The following is a 19,777-nucleotide window of genomic DNA, read 5'->3' as shown; positions in this document are numbered from 1 at the left end:
GGGAGTTTTTCATAGTAAAACACACGGTCACCTTTCTTATTATGGACGGATATTGGGATGTTGTGGTGTCATCCTTGCAAGACATATACAATGCTAACGAGGTCATTCCATTCGATGATGACTTGCAAACGAAAAAACTAAACTTCCTTAATATGTCAAAGGATCAGCTGCAATTGCATCTCACCACTTTTCAAGAACACATGGAAAACGTCAACAGAGTGCACCGCATCCTTGACAATGTGCGTTCCAATTTGTCCTTAATGTTGAATCAGCCACGAGAGGAAAAGAGTGAGGAAAATGCTGAAGATATAGAAGAAGGAGAAGGGACGGGTATGCCATCGTCGCAAGGCAAAAAAGCTGTGGGGAAAGTTGGCAGATCGTACTGGACCAGTGAGTACAATCCAAATGCACCTATTTTGGTGGGCTCGGAGGTTGCTTATAAACCCAGAAGGGGCAGTGCCGATGGCGAATGGATACAATGTGAAGTGCTCAAAATAGTAGCAGATGGTACACGGTTTGAAGTGAGAGACCCTGAACCTGATGAATTAGGCAATTCAGGCAAGGTCTATAAATGTAATTGGAAGGAATTATTGTTGATCCCACCAGGATTTCCCACCAAAAACTACCCGCCAGGTACTAAGGTTCTGGCAAGATATCCTGAAACTACTACTTTTTATCCTGCAATTGTCATCGGAACCAAGAGAGACGGCACTTGCAGGCTTCGATTTGACGGCGAAGAAGAAGTGGACAAGGAGACAGAAGTCACCCGCCGCCTAGTACTTCCTTCGCCAACGATTTCGGCCAACCTAGCAAGGAAATAGCGATGTTGGTTAATAATTGCTACATGACGTGAGTTCTTCTCATAATGTTTGTCGTTATTGTTTTCGTCGGATGTGATTTTTTCACTTCAAAATGAAAAAAATTGAAAAAAAATGAAAACTTGAAAGAATTCGATTATATTGAGGATTTCCCAATAGAAATAAGCTTTGGGCGAAAAGGAAACAAACATCAGCTGCATTTTTTCGCCAAGATGGAAAGAGAACTAGGAATGTACGGCAATGATAGGAGTAGATCAAGATCACCTGTACGTCGTCGTTTGAGCGATGATCGCGACAGATACGATGATTATAACGATATTAGTAGAAATAGTGATAATGGCAATCGTCGCCAGAGACGTGACCGAGGCTCCCGTTTCAATGATCGATACGACCAAAGTTACGGTGGCAGCCGTTACCACGATGATAGAAACTGGCCTCCTCGCCGAGGAGGCCGTGGTGGTAGAGGGGGAAACAGATCATTCAGAGGGGGACGCGGTGGCGGTAGGGGTCGTACTTTGGGCCCAATTGTTGAAAGAGACTTAGAAAGGCAATTTGATGCGACCAAGAGAAATTTTGAAAACAGTATTTTTGTGAGAAACTTAACCTTCGATTGTACCCCTGAAGACCTTAAAGAATTGTTTGGTACGGTGGGCGAAGTCGTAGAAGCTGACATTATTACATCAAAGGGCCATCACCGTGGTATGGGGACTGTAGAATTTACCAATAACGAATCTGTTCAAGACGCCATATCGAAGTTCGACGGTGCGCTTTTCATGGATCGCAAGTTAATGGTAAGACAGGATAATCCTCCTCCTGAAGCTGCCAAGGAATTTTCTAAGAAAGCTACTAGGGAAGAAATAGATAACGGGTTTGAAGTATTCATCATCAATTTACCGTATTCTATAAATTGGCAATCCTTAAAAGATATGTTTAAAGAATGTGGTCATGTCTTACGTGCCGATGTTGAATTGGATTTCAACGGATTTTCAAGAGGATTCGGATCCGTCATCTACCCTACCAAAGATGAAATGATCAGAGCTATCGATACATTCAATGGTGTAGAAGTGGAAGGTAGAGTTTTGGAAGTTAGAGAAGGCCGTTTCAATAAGAGAAATAACAATGATCGTTATAATCAAGGGCGCGAAGACCTTGGAGATACAAGGGATGCTGAACCAGATCTTGTGCAAGATGTCACCGTCCAGATTGATGAAACTGCAGCAAAGTTCACTGAAGGTGTCAACCCAGGTGGGGATAGAAATTGTTTCATTTATTGTAGTAATTTACCATTCTCAACAGCAAGAAGTGATTTATTCGACTTGTTTGGACCTATCGGCAAAATTAATAACGCGGAGTTGAAACCACAAGAAAATGGCCAACCGACTGGTGTTGCTGTTGTAGAATATGAAAATTTAGTAGATGCAGATTTTTGTATTCAAAAATTAAATAATTATAATTATGGTGGTTGTAGTTTACAGATCTCTTATGCCAGACGTGATTAAAGCTTAAGCATCAACCAAACCATGACCTGTGTACTTTATGATAACATATAAATAATAAGAATGCGAGCGGGGTTATAAACAGCCTACATATTTATATTTATCGCTTGGGCCAAAAAGGATAACCTTATTTAATCCCTGCAAAAGAACACCTCCAGCGATGAGGTGCGAAAAGCGAAAAAAAAAAAGGGTATCTAGAATTGAATATATATAAACTGCCACCTGCTAAAAGAAAAAAGGCAATACAGTCAATTTCCAAGAATTGCAAGTACAAAAATGCGGGGTTTATTCTATCTCAAATTACTCGCCTGGGTTGTACTATTGTCCTTATGTCTTCTTATGGCACACCGGAAAACCAAAGTTGGTATGTATACCTGGATATTTGAGAATGCAAAGTGAAAACCGTACCTAGAATACTAACAACTGTAACAGCCGACAAATTTCGTGCACTGCGTTCAAGAATACAATCGCGCTTCAACAGGCGTATACGTTTAAATGATTCCTTTGCTGACGATCTAGAAAATGGTCTCCATTCACGCAATTTTGATATTATCTCAGAGAACAGTAATGACGCAAGAGGTGGCCTGGATGATATTTCCAAAAACGAGATTAAAAAAATTATGGAAAATGATAATATAGATTTCGATAAGGCTAGACTACTATACATGGAAAGAAAGTTCGGCCAAAATGGTATTGCCCCCGATGGGACCCCTATTGACCCAAAAGCTTTCACCTTTGATAAATAGGTGAAGGCATCTTAAATATTCAGCTTTACTTAAAAGGGAGGTTTTTCCCTGTTTTTCTTATTTGTCCATATTTTATGTAAATGTATATATTGCATTAGATTAAAAGAAAAAAAATCAATAAACTCACTCAATAAAATTTCAGTCTCTCTGGGCCGTCGAGCACGTAACTCTCCTTCCCATCCCCATCTTCTTTATCACTTAACGCAACAAAATCTGTCAGATATGCGTATGAAGCATCTTTAGATAACAATATATTTGTCATGTTGCCGATAGACCCACCTTCAACATTTTTATATGTTCTACCGTCGTTGTTTTTCAAAGGAACAGTGTTACGTTCTGGTGTCAATGCTTTCGTTCTCCTACTTAGATCAGCAAAGTCAATTTTGCTAGGAGAAACCCAAATGGGCTCGTTATTTTCCTTCTTTCGAAGGAATCCCTCTTTCTCACGCTTTGTGCAACTTTGGGGCAAAACATAGATTAACGGTCCACTAGGAGACTCTTGAACTTTCGTAGCATTTTCTGATACTGTTTTATTCGAACTCGAATCGGATGAATCTTTAACATTATCAGTACTCATCGAGGTATTTCCAAATGCTATATTAAATGAACTGAATTCTAAATCATCCAACAGTTCGGTAGGGTTTTGTTCAATACTCTTATTCAACTTATCATCTGTACTCTTGTTATTAGAAGTTGTAATGTCAACATTTCGCAAAGTCTTTGGGAGTTCCTCCACTGGAAATGCAGCAGTGGGTTCCTCTGCTGGAGTATAGAACCTGTCGTCTGGAATTTCATCTTGGGACGGAAATTTTAACTCCATCAGTCTTTTGTCAGGTTCATCCTCATTATGAGTGTCATAAGTGAATGAAAGATCAGATGGAGAAGCATTTTCATTCTTTCTAATATCTTCAAAGGTCTTACCAATAATTCTTACAGGCGATGTTCTAATAACTTTGAATGCTGGCGGCTTCTCAATTTTTGGGATAGAATGAGGTAGGTTATTACTACCGGCATCTTCATTAACGGTTTTGCTGCCCTTCAATTCTTCCTTGAGTTTCTCCTCAATTTCGAAGAATTTGTCATCTCCGTTTTCAATACTCGAGTCACATAAATCCCCCTTAGGTAAATAAGTTGGGATAGGTTGCTGCATTTCATCCTCAACCGCTTCAGAAATTTGAGTCATTCTTTCTGCGTTGATATCGCCATGAGATTTATTTGCGATTGGCGCATCGTCCTCAGTATTAACTTTTAGTCCATCGCTCAAGGAGACTTGACTAGCCAAGCGTCTCCAGTTATAATGAGCATCATGCTTATCTAAAACAACCCTCATACCTTGAAAGAGCTCAATATAGGATGGTGATCTTTGAAAGTTTATTTTTGAGGCTGGCGGCACTAACCTGGGAATAGTGGGGAATATTTCTTTCCGTTCTGCTCTTTTTTCCACTAGGTTTTTTGGTTTAGTCGTTTCTTCCGCTGTCGCTTTGTCTTTGTGATCTTCTCCTAATATTACGTCCTTCGATTCATTGTTGGTATCTTTTAAATCATAAGGATTTTCAGTCGGCGTTTTATCTGCTCGTGAAGAGAATTTCTGCGTCAATGTAGATGCATCGTCATCAGTTCTGGAAGACATATTAGAGTTTGGATTTATTACGCCTTTTTTTTGGAGAATCTCTCCCTCTGGAAACAAACTGTTCGAGCCGCTAATGTTGTCCTGTTCGCTACCGGAACGCTTAGGAATAAAGTCACCAAAGAGGTCATCATTAAACACTCTACTTTCATTCTGTCTGTTTTCATTATTATCATCTACGTTTGCCACATCTTCCGCACGCAGAGCTTCACTTTGGGTATCAATATTTTGATCCCCAGTCAGAATTGCCGGGACTCTATTTGTCGTAGCCATCTCGGCAAGGTCCGGCAGTTCTTCTTTCCCGTGAACTTGTGACGATTCCGCCGCCTTCTCCTTTATTTGATCTTCTGTCTCAACATCCGGTTTTTCAGGATGAGAAGACGCAGATCTTTCCACGTCTGCAAAATTAGAAGGGTTGCCTTGTTTTATGCTTTGGTCCGCTTTTGGCTCCACAGGTTGAAAGGGAATGTAGGAGGCAAATTTGGTGTCCCTTACTACTGAAGATATCCTGGTATTTTCTTGAGGATGTGGGCCTTTTTCAACATCAGGTGATTTTTCGATTAAATCACGAGATTTGAATTCAACGGCTTCAAGAGAAGATTTGGCACTTTGCGATTCTTTTGTGGAAGAAGAATTGCTTTTTTTTTCAATTTTGGACGATGCAACGACTGCCCTTTTAGAGGAAGACTTTTTTTCTAAGGTTGTCGGCTTCTTCACTGGTGATTTAGGGTGTCTTTGTGGAATTTTTTTAGGTTCCCTCTGAACTGGTAAAGGCTTACTCTTGCTTTTATTTCCAAAAACATTTTTTAACACACCAAAAAATCCTTTACTTTTCTTGGGGGGTTTCTTTTTCATATGGCCTGCCTTAGAGGCCTCTGTTTTGGTCTTCTTTTGAACTTCTCTTGGCTTTTTCGCGGGCTTTTTTGTGGGTTTCACTGGTGAAATTTCCTTAGTCCCCTTTGTAAGTTTACCTTTATTGCCTGATGAGCTGTCCTTTAAGTCGCTTGTATAGCTTCTGAATGTTGTTATGGTGCCGTATGATCTTTTCTTCTCGTGAGTAGCATCAAAGGTAGATGCATTGGAAACATTGCTATCAATAGCCTTATGTTCGTTCGTTGAACGACCCTTGACCTCTTTCAATTGACGTTCTAAATCCTTTACCAAATTCTCATTTACACAGAGTAAATCTTCGGCCATGGATGACTTCAAAGAAGAATAGCATATCGGTATCTCAATGGCCAATTGATTAATTATGGTGAAAACGATGTTATCAGAAGTGACTTCTATATGTTTATTCTCATGTTTGGTTAAGATGTCCAAGATTACGAGGTTATCGCTATCACCATTGTTACGAAATCTTGCAAACAAAGCCAAATGAAGTTTGTTGGCTTCTAATATCTCCTCGGATGGTGGTATGTTCAGGAATAAGGCAAATTTTGATTTTATTTTTTCGGCATCATAAGCGCAAAGCTCGTGAGCAGTAGAATACAATGTGAAATGACTTCTACTAGCTTTAAATAGATGAAATGCAGTATCTTTTTCCAAAATTCTAGCCTTTGTAATCAAGTCAGCCACCGACGAAGAAGAGATAAAAGTAGAGGACAATTTGCATACCGTTGAGAAAGAATTTTCTCCCTTTAAGCGATCAAAACGCAGAGAGCTTTTGTCCAATATGGAAACCAGAACCTCATCTATGTAGCAATGACGTTCCACTTTCAACTTAGGGATCTTGGAGGGTAATGGGACTTCGTTGATCAATGAGTTCATTAAAATATCTGAGATTAAGGGCCTGTTTGACCCATCTGAAGTGTAATAACTTTCTGCCTCTAGTATATTGATGAAAACCACATAATCACTGAATATGACCAGTAAATTTCTCTTGCTTTCATCATTTAAATCCACTACATCATACACACCAACTACCCTTCTTTTCAACCATTTGTATTGTAGTTCCACAGGCCAGCACTTGGCTAATTCTGTGAGAATTTTTCCCGATGGAGTGAATACTCTTGTACTATAGGAATGGAGCGGGGAGTCCAGCTTTCCAAATGAATCGATGACATCTATAATATTGTCGTAGCATTTTTTGGCCATTTCCTGATTTTCCGGTTTCCATTTCTTTGACTTCCACAGTCTCTCTATAATAAGCTTTAGCTTCAGCAGTTTTTCCTGGGGTCCCTTAATTATGCTTTCGATTTTCATTTCCGTGTAAACCTCTCTTTCTGGAATTACATTGCTGAAATGCCTGATGAACAACTTAATATCTTTGCTGAACTTTTTCGTGGCTGCTTCATGTCTTGTGTATGCCTTGTAGAAATAAGGAATGGTAATGCTGCATGCTTTGAGCACTTCGAGGGAACCGTAAGGGGTTGCTGTTTTCAACGAGTCTAGAAAGATGCAATTGATTCTCGTGACTTCGTCTATTGTGGGCGGGAAGAGTCGGTTCAATTTTGTAGTAGATAATCCATCAATTTCTTCATTCAGTACTCTGACTCTCAAGGCGATCAGGAACTTTTGCAAAAATTCTACCAAGCTGAAAGTAAAATTTGTTTGTAATTGCAATAGCTCGTTGCAAATGGCCTTCACAAGATCGCCATCTGATTCCGTAGGTAGTTCATCATCTGGAGCCTTGTAACCGTACTCTGTCTGTTCTGGTGAGTATTCTGTCACTGGATTAAAAAGTTGCTCAAGTTGTTCACCAAGGTGAAATACCAGCCTATTATTCAACTCGATGGTGGATTCGCTGTTTTCATAAATAACATCCAGCAGGGCAGAACTGACAAATCTATCTTGCAGAAGCCCTGATGTAAAGAAGCGCTTCCCTAGATCTTCTGGAGGGACTGCAGTTATTAATTGGCAACTGCTAGCCAAATCTCCAGCGTGAGGGGGATCGTAGTCACAATTTTCCGATTTGTTGGACAAGATTTGCGATAAGTCTGATTGCGAAAGCAACGGGTAGCGCTGTAGCAGCACGACGGCAATGCATTTCTTAACATTACTTTCCTGATCACTTGGACTCAAATTCTCAATGGCCGGATAGTACTGCGAACCAGTAGATACATCCACGGATTCGAAGCATGACGTTCCCAATTTGTCGAATATTATAGCGTTCAACTTATTGTTGCTAGGCGACTTGTACACACAGACAAAAAATTTTCCCCATATCAAGTCGTCTGACCCGTGATAAAATACCGATTGAGTGAACACATCATCTGTCCATTGTGAGAGCGATTTGTTATCATCTAACAGTGAATGGCTATTTTGCGGCGTGGTCACGAGAACGGATTTGGATAATTTGATGTTAAATGGGGCTTCATGGTCCTCTCCGTCCTTCTTCTCAGAGTAGAGAGACGACAGGTCTTTCTCCATTGATGAGGTATAGACTGTACTCTTTTAGCAAACCAGGTAACAATCGACGTAGCGCGAACACGCAAATGAGAAGCAGGTAGCAGCAGGAGAATTCAAATGCAGATCAAACTAGTGGCGTTCTTACTATGCACAATAAGATAAATCTCCGCCATTGAAGATTAAAGCCTTTGTTTACCATTGTTTTTATTTACCTTCTTAAAATTTCTCGAGCAAAACCCTAGGTCTTGGCGGCCGGTATCCGCTCCCAATGACCTAATTATAGCTTAGGGTTTCTTCTGCTAATCATATACATGTGATAAAGACCACCACGATGGTGACCAAGATAGCTACAAACATACAGCAGCAACAATATTCTGGTGGTAGCCGGTTTGTTTGCTTTGTCCTTCCATGCTGTGGAGTTTCTTATTGATTGCTTCAATAAGCAGCGTATAGTATAACCTGGAAAAAGTGGAAAAAAAAGATTAACAAAACACTATGGGTGAAGATTAGAAACCCGCAAGAAATTAGTAGCTAGTGATCGTGTACCATGTCCATCAACCTACATTCCGCGCCAGAATATGATTCATCCTATAAGCTCATCCAGTTAACACCAGAGTTGCTGGACGTAATACAGGATCCTGCACAAAATAAGCAGCTAAGGTTCAAATCATTGGACAAAGACAAGTCGGAGGTTGTGCTGTGTTCGCACGACAAGACTTGGGTACTGAAGCAGCGGAAGCATTCAAATACAGTTCTACTAATGAAAGAATTTGTTCCTGAACAACCCATTACTTTTGACGAGACGCTGTTGTTTGGACTGTCCAAGCCGTACATGGACGTCGTGGGATTCGCCAAGACCGAATCAGAATTTGAGACCAGAGAGGCGCAGGGTGAATTGAACTTGAATGCAGTGCCAATATACAACGGAGAACTAGAATTCTCCGATAAAATCGCGAAGAGGTCGTCTACAAAGGTTATCACGACCCTGGAAGAACTACTAGAGGACTCACCATGCTCTGCGCTAGAAGGTATATCAAAATGGCGTAAGATTGGCGGGTCAGTAAAAGATGGCGTGTTGTGTATTCTTTCACAAGACTTCCTTTTCAAAGCATTGCATGTAATGCTGATGAGTGTAATGGCAGAATCACTCGATCTACAACACCTGCATGTTCAGGACACTTATCACGCGGTGGGGAAGGACATTGAGGACGAGTTCAATCCATATACAAGAGAAATTATCGAAACAGTGCTGAATAAATTTGCTGTCCAAGAGCAAGAGGCCGAAGAAAATACGTGGCGCTTGAGAATACCGTTTATAGCCCAGTGGTACGGGATTCAGGCGCTAAGGAAATACGTTTCCGGGATAAGTATGCCAATTGATGAATTTCTCATTAAATGGAAGTCTCTTTTTCCGCCTTTCTTCCCCTGTGACATTGACATTGACATGCTCCGAGGCTACCATTTCAAGCCTACCGATAAGACCGTTCAGTATATAGCGAGAAGCACACTTCCGATGGACCCCAAAGAGCGGTTTAAGGTCCTGTTTAGGCTACAATCACAGTGGAATTTAGAAGATATCAAGCCTTTAATCGAAGAACTGAATTCAAGAGGTATGAAAATAGACAGTTTCATCATGAAGTATGCCCGCCGGAAAAGACTGGGCAAAAAGACCGTGGTTACGAGCAGATAGCACAAAACGCTAAGCAAAACTGCCTTCAACTGGGAATACCAATCTCCAAGAGAACTATTCGTGATAGTGGATAACGTGAATAGCAACAGATATATACATCGTAGTAGTTTTGTGTATTTATGTACTGCAAAGCCATTACGCACCCTATTACCCGCACTCGTTAAAAGTGACCTACCCATTTTGGATATGGTCGCTGACAAATAATAAGGCCATCGCCCAGGGATTTATGATGACTATCTTATCACTCACTTGGAGGAAAGGACGATAGAGTTCGCTGGTGTGCTAAACCTTCTATTTCATACACAACATATTCAGTAAGAGATACCGCCAACACGAAGGAAGTACTGCATAACTGGAAGATGCTGAAATCAACTGCTACAAGATCGATAACAAAATTATCTCCACTTTACAACGTCCCATCTGCCACATACAGGGCATGTTTGGTAAGCAGGAGATTTTATTCTCCTCCTGCAGCGGGCGTGAAATTGGACGACAATTTCTCACTAGAAACCCATACCGATATTCAGGCTGCTGCAAAAGCACAGGCTAGTGCCCGTGCTAGTGCATCAGGGACCACCCCTGATGCCGTAGTAGCTTCTGGTAGCACTGCGATGAGCCATGCTTATCAAGAAAACACTGGTTTTGGTACCCGTCCCATATATCTTGACATGCAAGCCACTACTCCAACAGACCCTAGGGTTTTGGATACCATGCTGAAGTTTTATACGGGACTTTATGGTAATCCTCATTCGAACACTCACTCTTACGGTTGGGAAACAAATACTGCTGTGGAGAATGCTAGAGCTCACGTAGCCAAGATGATCAATGCAGACCCTAAGGAAATAATATTTACGTCGGGGGCAACCGAATCTAATAATATGGTTCTCAAAGGTGTCCCAAGATTTTACAAGAAGACTAAGAAACACATCATCACCACTAGAACGGAACACAAGTGTGTTTTGGAGGCTGCAAGAGCAATGATGAAGGAAGGGTTTGAAGTCACTTTCCTAAATGTGAACGATCAAGGCCTCATCGATTTGAAGGAATTGGAAGATGCCATCAGACCAGATACCTGTCTCGTCTCTGTTATGGCTGTTAATAATGAAATTGGTGTCATTCAACCCATTACAGAAATTGGTGCAATTTGCAGAAAGAATAAGATCTACTTCCACACGGATGCTGCACAAGCTTACGGTAAGATTCACATTGATGTTAACGAAATGAACATCGATTTACTATCAATTTCATCTCACAAGATTTACGGTCCAAAGGGTATCGGTGCAATCTATGTAAGAAGAAGACCAAGAGTTAGATTAGAACCTTTACTATCCGGCGGTGGCCAAGAGAGAGGGTTAAGATCAGGTACTTTGGCACCTCCATTGGTAGCGGGGTTCGGTGAAGCTGCAAGATTGATGAAGAAAGAATTTGACAACGATCAAGCTCACATCAAAAGACTGTCCGATAAACTAGTGAAAGGTCTATTATCCGCTGAACATACCACGTTGAACGGATCTCCAGATCATCGTTATCCAGGTTGTATCAACGTCTCTTTCGCCTATGTGGAAGGTGAGTCTTTATTGATGGCCCTAAGGGATATCGCATTATCCTCGGGTTCAGCCTGCACATCCGCTTCCTTAGAACCTTCTTATGTTTTACATGCGTTGGGTAAGGACGATGCATTGGCCCATTCTTCCATCAGATTTGGTATCGGTAGATTTAGCACCGAGGAGGAAGTCGACTATGTCGTTAAGGCCGTTTCTGACAGAGTAAAATTCTTGAGGGAACTTTCACCATTATGGGAAATGGTTCAAGAAGGTATTGACTTAAATTCTATTAAATGGTCAGGTCATTGAGTGTTTTTTTGTTGTATTTCTTTTTTTTTAGAGAAAACCCTCCAATATATAAATTAGAAATCATAGTTTCATGATTTTCTGTTACACCTTTCTTTTTTTTGTGTGATGCACTCCTCCTTGTTAATATTAATGTTAAGAGCAATTCTTTTTTCCCTATCACGTTAAGCCATTAACGGCAATTTGCTTACCTGGATCCCTTTATTTGCCCTCTTTCTTCTCCTTCTTGATAAATGTATGTACACTGCATATATAGGTTCGCTCTACCCTATGAACATATTCCATTTTGTAATTTCGTGTCGTTTCTATTATGAATTTCATTTATAAAGTTTATGTACAAATATCATAAAAAAGAGAATCTTTCTAAGCGAGAATTTTCTTAACTTCTTCGGCGACAGCATCACCGACTTCGGTGGTACTGTTGGAACCACCTAAATCACCAGTTCTAATACCTGCATCTAAAACCTTTTTAACCGCATCTTCAATGGCTTTACCTTCTTCAGGCAAGTTCAATGACAATTTCAGCATCATTGCAGCAGACAAGATAGTAGCGATAGGGTTAACCTTATTCTTTGGTAAATCTGGAGCAGAACCATGGCATGGTTCGTACAGACCAAATGCAGTGTTCTTGTCTGGTAAAGAAGCCAAGGACGCAGATGGCAACAAACCCAAAGAACCTGGGATAACAGAGGCTTCATCGGAGATGATATCACCAAACATGTTACTGGTAATTATAATACCATTCAAGTGAGTTGGGTTCTTGACTAGAATCATAGCGGCAGAATCAATCAATTGATGTTGGACCTTTAATGTAGGGAATTCGTTCTTGATGGTTTCCTCCACAGTTTTTCTCCATAGTCTTGAGGAGGCCAAAACATTGGCTTTATCCAAGGACCAAATAGGCAATGGTGGTTCATGTTGTAGGGCCATGAAAGCAGCCATTCTTGTAATTCTTTGCACTTCAGGAACGGTGTATTGCTCACTGTCCCAGGCAACACCATCCCCGTCGTCTTCCTTTCTCTTACCAAAGTAGATACCTCCCACTAGCTCTCTGACAACAACGAAATCAGTACCTTTAGCAAATTGTGGCTTGATTGGAGATAAGTCTAATAGAGAGTCGGATGCAAAATTGCATGGTCTCAAGTTAGCATACAATTGAAGTTCTTTACGGATTTTCAGTAGACCTTGTTCAGGTCTAACACTACCAGTACCCCATTTAGGACCACCCACAGCACCTAATAAAACGGCATCAGCCTTCTTGGAGGCTTCCAGCGCCTCATCTGGAAGTGGAACACCTGTAGCATCGATAGCAGCACCACCAATTAAATGATTTTCAAAATCGAATTTGACATTAGAACGAACATCAGAAATAGCTTTGAGAACCTTAATGGCTTCCGCAGTGATTTCTTGACCAACATGGTCACCTGGCAAAACGACGATCTTCTTAGGGGCAGACATTAGAATAGTATAACCTTACTGTACGTATATATATTTCCTGGTGTAGTGGAAAAAGGTCAAGAATATTTAGAAAGTAGAAAGATTGCCAACCATCCATTGGAGAAAAACAATAGGTCCTTAAATAATATTGTCGACTTCAAGTATTGTGATGCAAGCATTTAGTCATGAGCACTAATTCTGTACTATATGAAAAGCCGGTTCCGGCGCTCCCAGCTTTCCTTTTTTCTCCCACTTTTTCATTTCATTAAGATATATGCGTCAGGCGATCTCTGAGCTTTAACAAAAATTCCAGTATTTGAATCTGATTCTGTGCGATAGCGCCCCACTGCGTTTTCTTTGTGTTGAGAAAAAAAGAAAAACAATGGTTGCTAAGAGATTCGAACTCTTGCATCTTACGATACCTGAGTATTCCCACAGTTAACTGCGGTCAAGATGTTTTCTTGAATCAGGCGCCTTAGACCGCTCGGCCAAACAACCACTTATTTGTTGAAAATGTGACGTATCAAATTTACTTAACCGAATATTAAAGGAAGTTCAGATCTATAAACTTAAACTTGTTCTTCTATTTCTATGTATCTTGAGAAATTGGTGAATGTTAAGTGAGAACTACGTGGGTAATTAGATCATTGTTGGGATTCCATTGTTACTAAAGGCTATAATATTAGGTATATAGAATATACTAGAAGTTCTCCTCGAGGATATAGGAATCCACAAAAGGGAATCGATGGTTCTACATAGTGTTATTATTTTATCTTCTTTCCTTTTATATGTTGTCATTCATTATCCTATTACATTATCAATCCTTGCATTTCAGCTTCCATTAGATTGGATGACTGTTTCTCAATCTTTATGCCATCCTCTTGCACCGCATATTATAATATAATATTAAATAGATGATATTAGAATTTCATTCCAACATGTTTCTCATCATTTATATCATCTTCTTGCGCCGTATAAGATAATACACGAGTACTATGAATACTAATCAATAGGTTATAGCTGATTCTTACTCCAACATGGTTAATAGACGGCGATAGTTGATTTTTTTTTCCAACAGAACGATCGCTGTATCATGTTAAATGAAAGTCAATATAAAAAATCCAAATAGCCAACGGGGTCAGCACGGCTAAGGCAAAAGCAACTTTGGTATATTTATTTGGCTTACAGCTTGGCACCCTGGCCCAGATACTCCTCATCCATTTAGTAAATAAGACAAACCGTTGCTTGAGAGTCAACGGTACATATAAAGTATTCTGTTTGTATAATTTCTGTTTTATTGGGGTAAGTCTGAACGTGGTTTGCGATTCACTTTCGATGGGCAATTTGTGGGTATATTTTTCGCAAAGTAAATGAACAGAGTCGCTTGAGTGGTTGGATTCTAAATCAAAAAAGGATATATCAGACCTAACTACTGGACTGCGCAGTTCTTCGGCATCAGTTGGTGTCATTTTGAAAATTGAACTTTGCGTAACCTACTTTTGTTTTACTGATCTTCCGAGTGCCTGGAATGATATTTGTGCCCTCAAGTTCTTTCTACTTCACTTGTCACAGTAATTCGAGGAAATGCCGAAAACACTCTCGACAAGTCAAGTATTGCTATGAATCCCGTAATCAGATACTATATTGGATTTTTTGTGGTTTCCCCAGCAAGAAGGGAAACCCCTCTACGCATCCTTGGCATTTTTTCAAAAGGGTCCAGAAGAAGGGTTTAAACAATAGCCGCCAAACTTTCATTTTTCAATTTCTGTGGGAAAAGAAAAGCAAGAAAATCCTCCTGGAGTAAGAGTCAACCTGATAAATAGGAGGACTTTGTGATAATTGTATGGATTCTGTTCTTCATACGGGATATAATATTATTACTATTTCTTCCTTCATTTTTATGTCGTGGTTCTTTATCCTATTATATTTTCAATCCTTGCGTTTCAGCTTCCATTAAATTTGATGAGTGTCTCTCGATCATTATGTCATTCTTAAGATGAATCAATCGGTGCGCGTTATATACGTACATCTCAATAGTATTAGAAGGCCAACATTTATTTTTCATTAATACCAATTACTAATTAACGACACTAATAATAGAGCCTTTAACGGCAACGGAATCTAATAAATATCTCATTATCTACATAATTCTCAGAATAATTAGTTTATCCCCGCTCACACAATTTATTAGGATTATCAAAATCCCTAATCGTGTTAGAGCATCCTTTAGAAAAACATTTTTTGTTGTACCTCAAGGTGAAATACCTCATTCGTAGCCGAGTTACAAATATACCAACACGTAATTAAAACGTGGGGAATAAATCAATGAGCAATACAGAGACTAGTATCACATTAGCAGTTCCATTTCAGAACGCGGAGGGTGCTTAGATGAAGCACCCGAAAGATATAAATACCTGAACATTTAGTTTGTATCCGAGATTCCGCCCTTCCGCCCTTTAGTTAGATTCAGATCTTATATAGTGTTGGAATGAAATTCTAATATCATCTATTAAGTAGTATAATATCAGATGCGGTGTAAGAAGATGACATAAATATTGAGAAACAGTCAGCAAATTAGTGAAGGCTGGGACGCAAGGATTGATAATGTAATAGCATAATGAATGACAACATATGAAACGGAAGAAGAAATAGTAATATTATTATGTAGAATTATCGACGCATTTTTGTGGATTCCAAGATCCTTGAGGAGAACTTCTAGTATATTCTGTATACCTATATCATAGCCTCTAGCAACAATGGAATCCCAACCATTATCCAATTATTCATCTATTTCTCAATGTTGATAATTAGAGATTAATAATAGTATTAATGAAGAATTAAGTATGCATATTATTTTACTATATAAGAGAGGTATATAAACACACGCCGATTGGTCATATTAATTATGGCCAATATAATAGTGATTCCGGTAGTTAATATACATTGATGTGATGACTCATATTCCTCATATATGTACCTACCATATCATGTTCAACTAATAGATCTTTAACTCAGCTTCAGTATTGTCTGAGCTTCTCGTTTAACATTCCTTTTGCAATAGGTGCAATCACACTTAAACGTATACGAGGTGTACATTAATATACGACGTAAGCGTTTAAATTGTTACCATAGCAACTCATGGCACTCTTAATTACTACTAGTTCCAACGCTCAACAACAAGATACGTCGCAAGAAGCGTTCTTTTAGGACTGCAAAGACACTCCGGTATTATCTATTCAATAATAAACATTCTAACAATTTATAATCCGATATAGTGTAACGGCTATCACATCACGCTTTCACCGTGGAGACCGGGGTTCGACTCCCCGTATCGGAGTTCTTTTTTTCCAGCAATTGAAATATTTGATGATATCTGGAAATTGTTGATCAGTATCGAAAAACTTAAAAAATTAGAGTTTTTTTGTGGTTACATATATACATATATTAATTCTATAAGGGTCTTATATTGTAATGTCCATAAGGGGATCGATTATCCCTTTTTTATTATTTGTCCAAAACACCTTCTTTTTGTAAGATAATTTGGATTTCGGTGGCAAGCTTCGTCAGTGTTTTGGTGGAACCTGTTTTTTTATTGAATTTAATTAGGCTTCGACTGTCTCCATTTGGTAAAACCATTATTTCAAAAAGCGTGGAACGTAAAAATAAAATACTTTCATTTGCCAATTTTCCTGTTATGATCATATCGGTGTAGTTAAACCCCAGGGTTTTCAACCCATATTGCTTCCAGCCTTCTAATAGTCTACGTAGGCCCTCGTACAGTCTTTTTTCGGGTATTTTGGCATGTATTTCAAGTTCTAAGATCTTACCTTTTGAGAATTTTTTCAAGAATGCACCGTTAGAAGATTTTTTTATCGTATTGGGAGCATTCTCCTTGTCATTATTTTCGTTCACGTCATCTTCGTTCATGTCATCATTTATTGGGCTAGCGGCGATTTTGTCTTCTTTATTTCCCTTTTCCGCCTGATCCTCTATGCCTTCATCGACGTTGCTGATACTAGTAGTAAAGCTCGGCAAGGATATTTTGGAAGGCTCCCTTTGGTATAGACCTAGCCCGCTGGCGTTCTTCCCTTGAAACGAACTCAAAGATGGAAGTTTCACCACCGGGGTAGGCTCTGTACTTTTTGATATTGGAGATTGGGTTGGATTTTTGCCATTCATGTCGTACTCTTGTGGTATGTCAACGCCTTGAGGAGCATCACGTAATATACCATCATTATTCATACTACCACTATACCTACTATCATTTTCATCATGTTCGATATTTTTTGCATCAGCAACGTCTTCGGTTATATCAGGTTCTTTACTCTCACTGTCATTATCAGTGCTTCTTCGTGGAGGGGAATCAGGATCTCCGTTTGTTAAAAACTGGTTGAAGTCCTTGATTGAAGCCTTCGCATATAAAGATAAAACAGAGCGCCGATTATTAGCAGTAGTGAAATGTTTCGATTTCCTAGTGAAATGTGGGACTTCGACATCGGATATCCTGCAAGGTTTTCTTTGATCATCAAACATTAGTGGTGTCGTTGAAATTATGGGTGACTCTTCAATAGGTGCCAATTCATTGTTGTCTGGGGATAGCCCCCCTCTAACATTCAGTAACGATCCTAAAAATTTGGATCTGCGTATGGTTTCTATTATTTTCCTTTCAGTATCCTGTAGCAGGGCTGTTTTTTCTTGTATGTTATGAGGAACTGTCTTAGTAACAGGCATTAAACCGGGATCCAGTCTCGAAATAGGTCTAGTATATGAGGAGAGCTGGTAACGGTTGGTGAGTAAGGTATCTATATCTTGTAGTAGTTCTTGTTGTGAAAATTCGTAGTTTATTAACGGGGATGACACCTTGTCATTTATTTTCTTCAACTCTTTCATTCCATCAGATATTTCGGGTCCAACATCGTTTTCGTTGTTCGTCTGCGCATTTAGTGACTCATTCCTCTTTGCCTCCTGTACTTTTCTTTGAAGTTCTGCTTTTTCTCTTTTTGCCAATTCAAATTTTTCAGGCTCGAATATTTCATCAATCAATGTAGCAAAATTGGAACTTGTTCGCTTTGCATCCTTTTCAATGTATTCCCAATCATCTTCATCTATTAGGTTAGTAAAATTTGATACCAATTTTGACGTTACGGAGCCTCTTTTTAAATTGGGCATGTAAGATAATCTTTTGCTTGACCGCTTAGAATTTCTCTTGTAAGGATTGAGGATACTAACCGGTACTGCCTGGGTAGTTCCAGACGTTACATTGGCATGTGCAATTCTTTTGCTACTCCTCAAGGGTATTAGAGAACTGTCGGTAGGATTGGAGGGCAGTATAAAGGACGACCTCTTTCTGCTAGACGAGAATTTCCTGGAATGCCTTTTGGATGTACGTTTGCGTGGCGTAGATTCTAGACTGCGCTTGTTCAATAATAATGACGGCGATGACGATGAAGAAAAAGTGCTAAATCTTTTATTTTTTTTTTTTTTCTTTGTCTTGTTACGGCTCTTCTTATTCGATCCCCTCACAGATTCCAGTTTGAAACGGTAAAGTAAGGCATATAAAACTTTTTCTCTATTGGTTCCGTTCTCTTTCAATTTAGTCACGATTGCCTCAGTGGGTCTACCGTGCCACAGCACTACCAGGTTTTGTAGAATCGAATCATCGATGGAGGCACTAGTATGGTTATCCACGTCAGCGAGCGGATATAGGTAAGTATTTTCACGAGGTAAATCTTTGATACTTTTAGAATCCTTGATGGTTTGATATTTTTTTAGCAGTGGATGACCGAGAATGTCTCTTATTTTTATTCTTTGCGAGGGGTCTACGACGAGGATCTTACCGATGAGATCTTGTGCATCTCTGGAAATTTCGGCGTCATCAGGCATTTCAAATTGGCCCTTTTGTACTTTCAACAACAAATCTCTAACGTTACCGTTTTCTTCATCAAAGGGTAGTCTGCCTGTTAACAGTGCAAAGAGAATTACACCGCAGGACCAGACATCGCTGGCAAATCCTTCATAGGGCAGCCCCGATACGATTTCAGGAGCGGCATAATGAGGAGACCCACAAGAAGTTTCCAGCAGATCTGCGTCTGTCTGCAAAGCTGCCATGCCAAAATCCGCAATTTTAATATTATAGAAACTGTCGAGCAAAAGGTTTTCCGGCTTCAAATCTCGATGTACTATTCCTAGTGCATGGCAGTATGAAACGCCTATAATAATCTGTTTAAAGCATTTGATGGCTTCACGCTCGGGCAAGGGGCCGTGGTCCACAAGCAAGTTAAACAGTTCTCCCTTTTCCGCGTATTCCAGGATAAGGTACAGGTTGTTGTTGGTTTCCCAAACGTCATAAAGACTCAGAACGTTTGGGTGACTTAACAGCTTCATAATAACGATTTCACGCTCGATGTTGTAAGGTAACACTGAATCATCGTTACCGTGGTGCCCCTTATTCTTGAAGATGGACTTGGAAATTACTTTGACAGCGGTTCTTTGGCCTGTGCGCTCGTGTTGCGCAAGTTGGACCTTACCGGTGCTACCAAAGCCCAGCGTTTCGCCAAGCTTCCATGGGCCTATAGTACTCGATGGTTTACCAGCAGGATAAGTCTCGGTATTCGCTACAGTCATACTGCAGTAATTCTAGGGATTTACGTCAGCACAATTACCAAGCCTATACACGTTTATGATATAACCGTCTCTACTATTACAATCCAATCTTACTTCCTCTCTTTAGTTTCCATTTTCTGTTTTTCAAGAGAGCCCTTTCAC

At 39.8% G+C, this 19,777-nt stretch overlaps 9 protein-coding genes and 2 non-coding genes across 11 annotated transcripts; 6 read left to right on the top strand and 5 right to left on the bottom strand.

Moving 5' to 3' along the window:
• Nucleotides 1-41: 41 nt before the first annotated feature.
• On the top strand, nucleotides 42-821 carry SGF29 (Sgf29p; the record flags this gene model as incomplete). Its single annotated transcript, XM_033909047.1, has 1 exon — nucleotides 42-821. The coding sequence occupies one exon, from the start codon at nucleotides 42-44 to the stop codon at nucleotides 819-821; it is 780 nt and encodes a 259-aa protein (XP_033764938.1).
• Nucleotides 822-1,030: 209 nt separating this feature from the next.
• On the top strand, nucleotides 1,031-2,317 carry GBP2 (single-stranded telomeric DNA-binding/mRNA-binding protein; the record flags this gene model as incomplete). Its single annotated transcript, XM_033909046.1, has 1 exon — nucleotides 1,031-2,317. The coding sequence occupies one exon, from the start codon at nucleotides 1,031-1,033 to the stop codon at nucleotides 2,315-2,317; it is 1,287 nt and encodes a 428-aa protein (XP_033764937.1).
• Nucleotides 2,318-2,590: 273 nt separating this feature from the next.
• Nucleotides 2,591-3,060, top strand: SPAR_C00490 (uncharacterized protein; the record flags this gene model as incomplete). The annotated part of the gene is made up of 2 exons (XM_033909045.1): nucleotides 2,591-2,678; nucleotides 2,747-3,060. The coding sequence occupies 2 exons, from the start codon at nucleotides 2,591-2,593 to the stop codon at nucleotides 3,058-3,060; spliced, it is 402 nt and encodes a 133-aa protein (XP_033764936.1).
• Nucleotides 3,061-3,187: 127 nt separating this feature from the next.
• BUD3 (Bud3p) lies at nucleotides 3,188-8,056 on the bottom strand (the record flags this gene model as incomplete). The annotated part of the gene is made up of 1 exon (XM_033909044.1): nucleotides 3,188-8,056. The coding sequence occupies one exon, from the start codon at nucleotides 8,054-8,056 to the stop codon at nucleotides 3,188-3,190; it is 4,869 nt and encodes a 1,622-aa protein (XP_033764935.1).
• Nucleotides 8,057-8,582: 526 nt separating this feature from the next.
• DCC1 (Dcc1p) lies at nucleotides 8,583-9,725 on the top strand (the record flags this gene model as incomplete). The annotated part of the gene is made up of 1 exon (XM_033909043.1): nucleotides 8,583-9,725. The coding sequence occupies one exon, from the start codon at nucleotides 8,583-8,585 to the stop codon at nucleotides 9,723-9,725; it is 1,143 nt and encodes a 380-aa protein (XP_033764934.1).
• Nucleotides 9,726-10,084: 359 nt separating this feature from the next.
• Nucleotides 10,085-11,578, top strand: NFS1 (cysteine desulfurase; the record flags this gene model as incomplete). Its single annotated transcript, XM_033909042.1, has 1 exon — nucleotides 10,085-11,578. One exon carries the CDS (start codon nucleotides 10,085-10,087, stop codon nucleotides 11,576-11,578), a length of 1,494 nt encoding a protein of 497 aa, XP_033764933.1.
• A 360-nt stretch (nucleotides 11,579-11,938) lies between these two features.
• On the bottom strand, nucleotides 11,939-13,033 carry LEU2 (3-isopropylmalate dehydrogenase; the record flags this gene model as incomplete). Its single annotated transcript, XM_033909041.1, has 1 exon — nucleotides 11,939-13,033. One exon carries the CDS (start codon nucleotides 13,031-13,033, stop codon nucleotides 11,939-11,941), a length of 1,095 nt encoding a protein of 364 aa, XP_033764932.1.
• Nucleotides 13,034-13,395: 362 nt separating this feature from the next.
• Nucleotides 13,396-13,510, bottom strand: SPAR_Ctrna2L. Its single transcript has one exon. It is a non-coding gene; the product is annotated as a tRNA-Leu (tRNA).
• A 593-nt stretch (nucleotides 13,511-14,103) lies between these two features.
• SPAR_C00440 (uncharacterized protein) lies at nucleotides 14,104-14,481 on the bottom strand (the record flags this gene model as incomplete). The annotated part of the gene is made up of 1 exon (XM_033909040.1): nucleotides 14,104-14,481. One exon carries the CDS (start codon nucleotides 14,479-14,481, stop codon nucleotides 14,104-14,106), a length of 378 nt encoding a protein of 125 aa, XP_033764931.1.
• Nucleotides 14,482-16,277: 1,796 nt separating this feature from the next.
• On the top strand, nucleotides 16,278-16,349 carry SPAR_Ctrna1E. Its single transcript has one exon. It is a non-coding gene; the product is annotated as a tRNA-Glu (tRNA).
• A 167-nt stretch (nucleotides 16,350-16,516) lies between these two features.
• KCC4 (serine/threonine protein kinase) lies at nucleotides 16,517-19,636 on the bottom strand (the record flags this gene model as incomplete). The annotated part of the gene is made up of 1 exon (XM_033909039.1): nucleotides 16,517-19,636. The coding sequence occupies one exon, from the start codon at nucleotides 19,634-19,636 to the stop codon at nucleotides 16,517-16,519; it is 3,120 nt and encodes a 1,039-aa protein (XP_033764930.1).
• Between the last annotated feature and the right edge of the window lie 141 nt (nucleotides 19,637-19,777).

The sequence above is a fragment of the Saccharomyces paradoxus genome, chromosome III (assembly GCF_002079055.1).
Source record: "Saccharomyces paradoxus chromosome III, complete sequence".
In the NCBI taxonomy this organism is placed as follows: domain Eukaryota; kingdom Fungi; phylum Ascomycota; class Saccharomycetes; order Saccharomycetales; family Saccharomycetaceae; genus Saccharomyces; species Saccharomyces paradoxus.
Note: the sequence above shows the minus strand (reverse complement) of the source record. Positions and strands in the feature narration are given on the sequence as shown.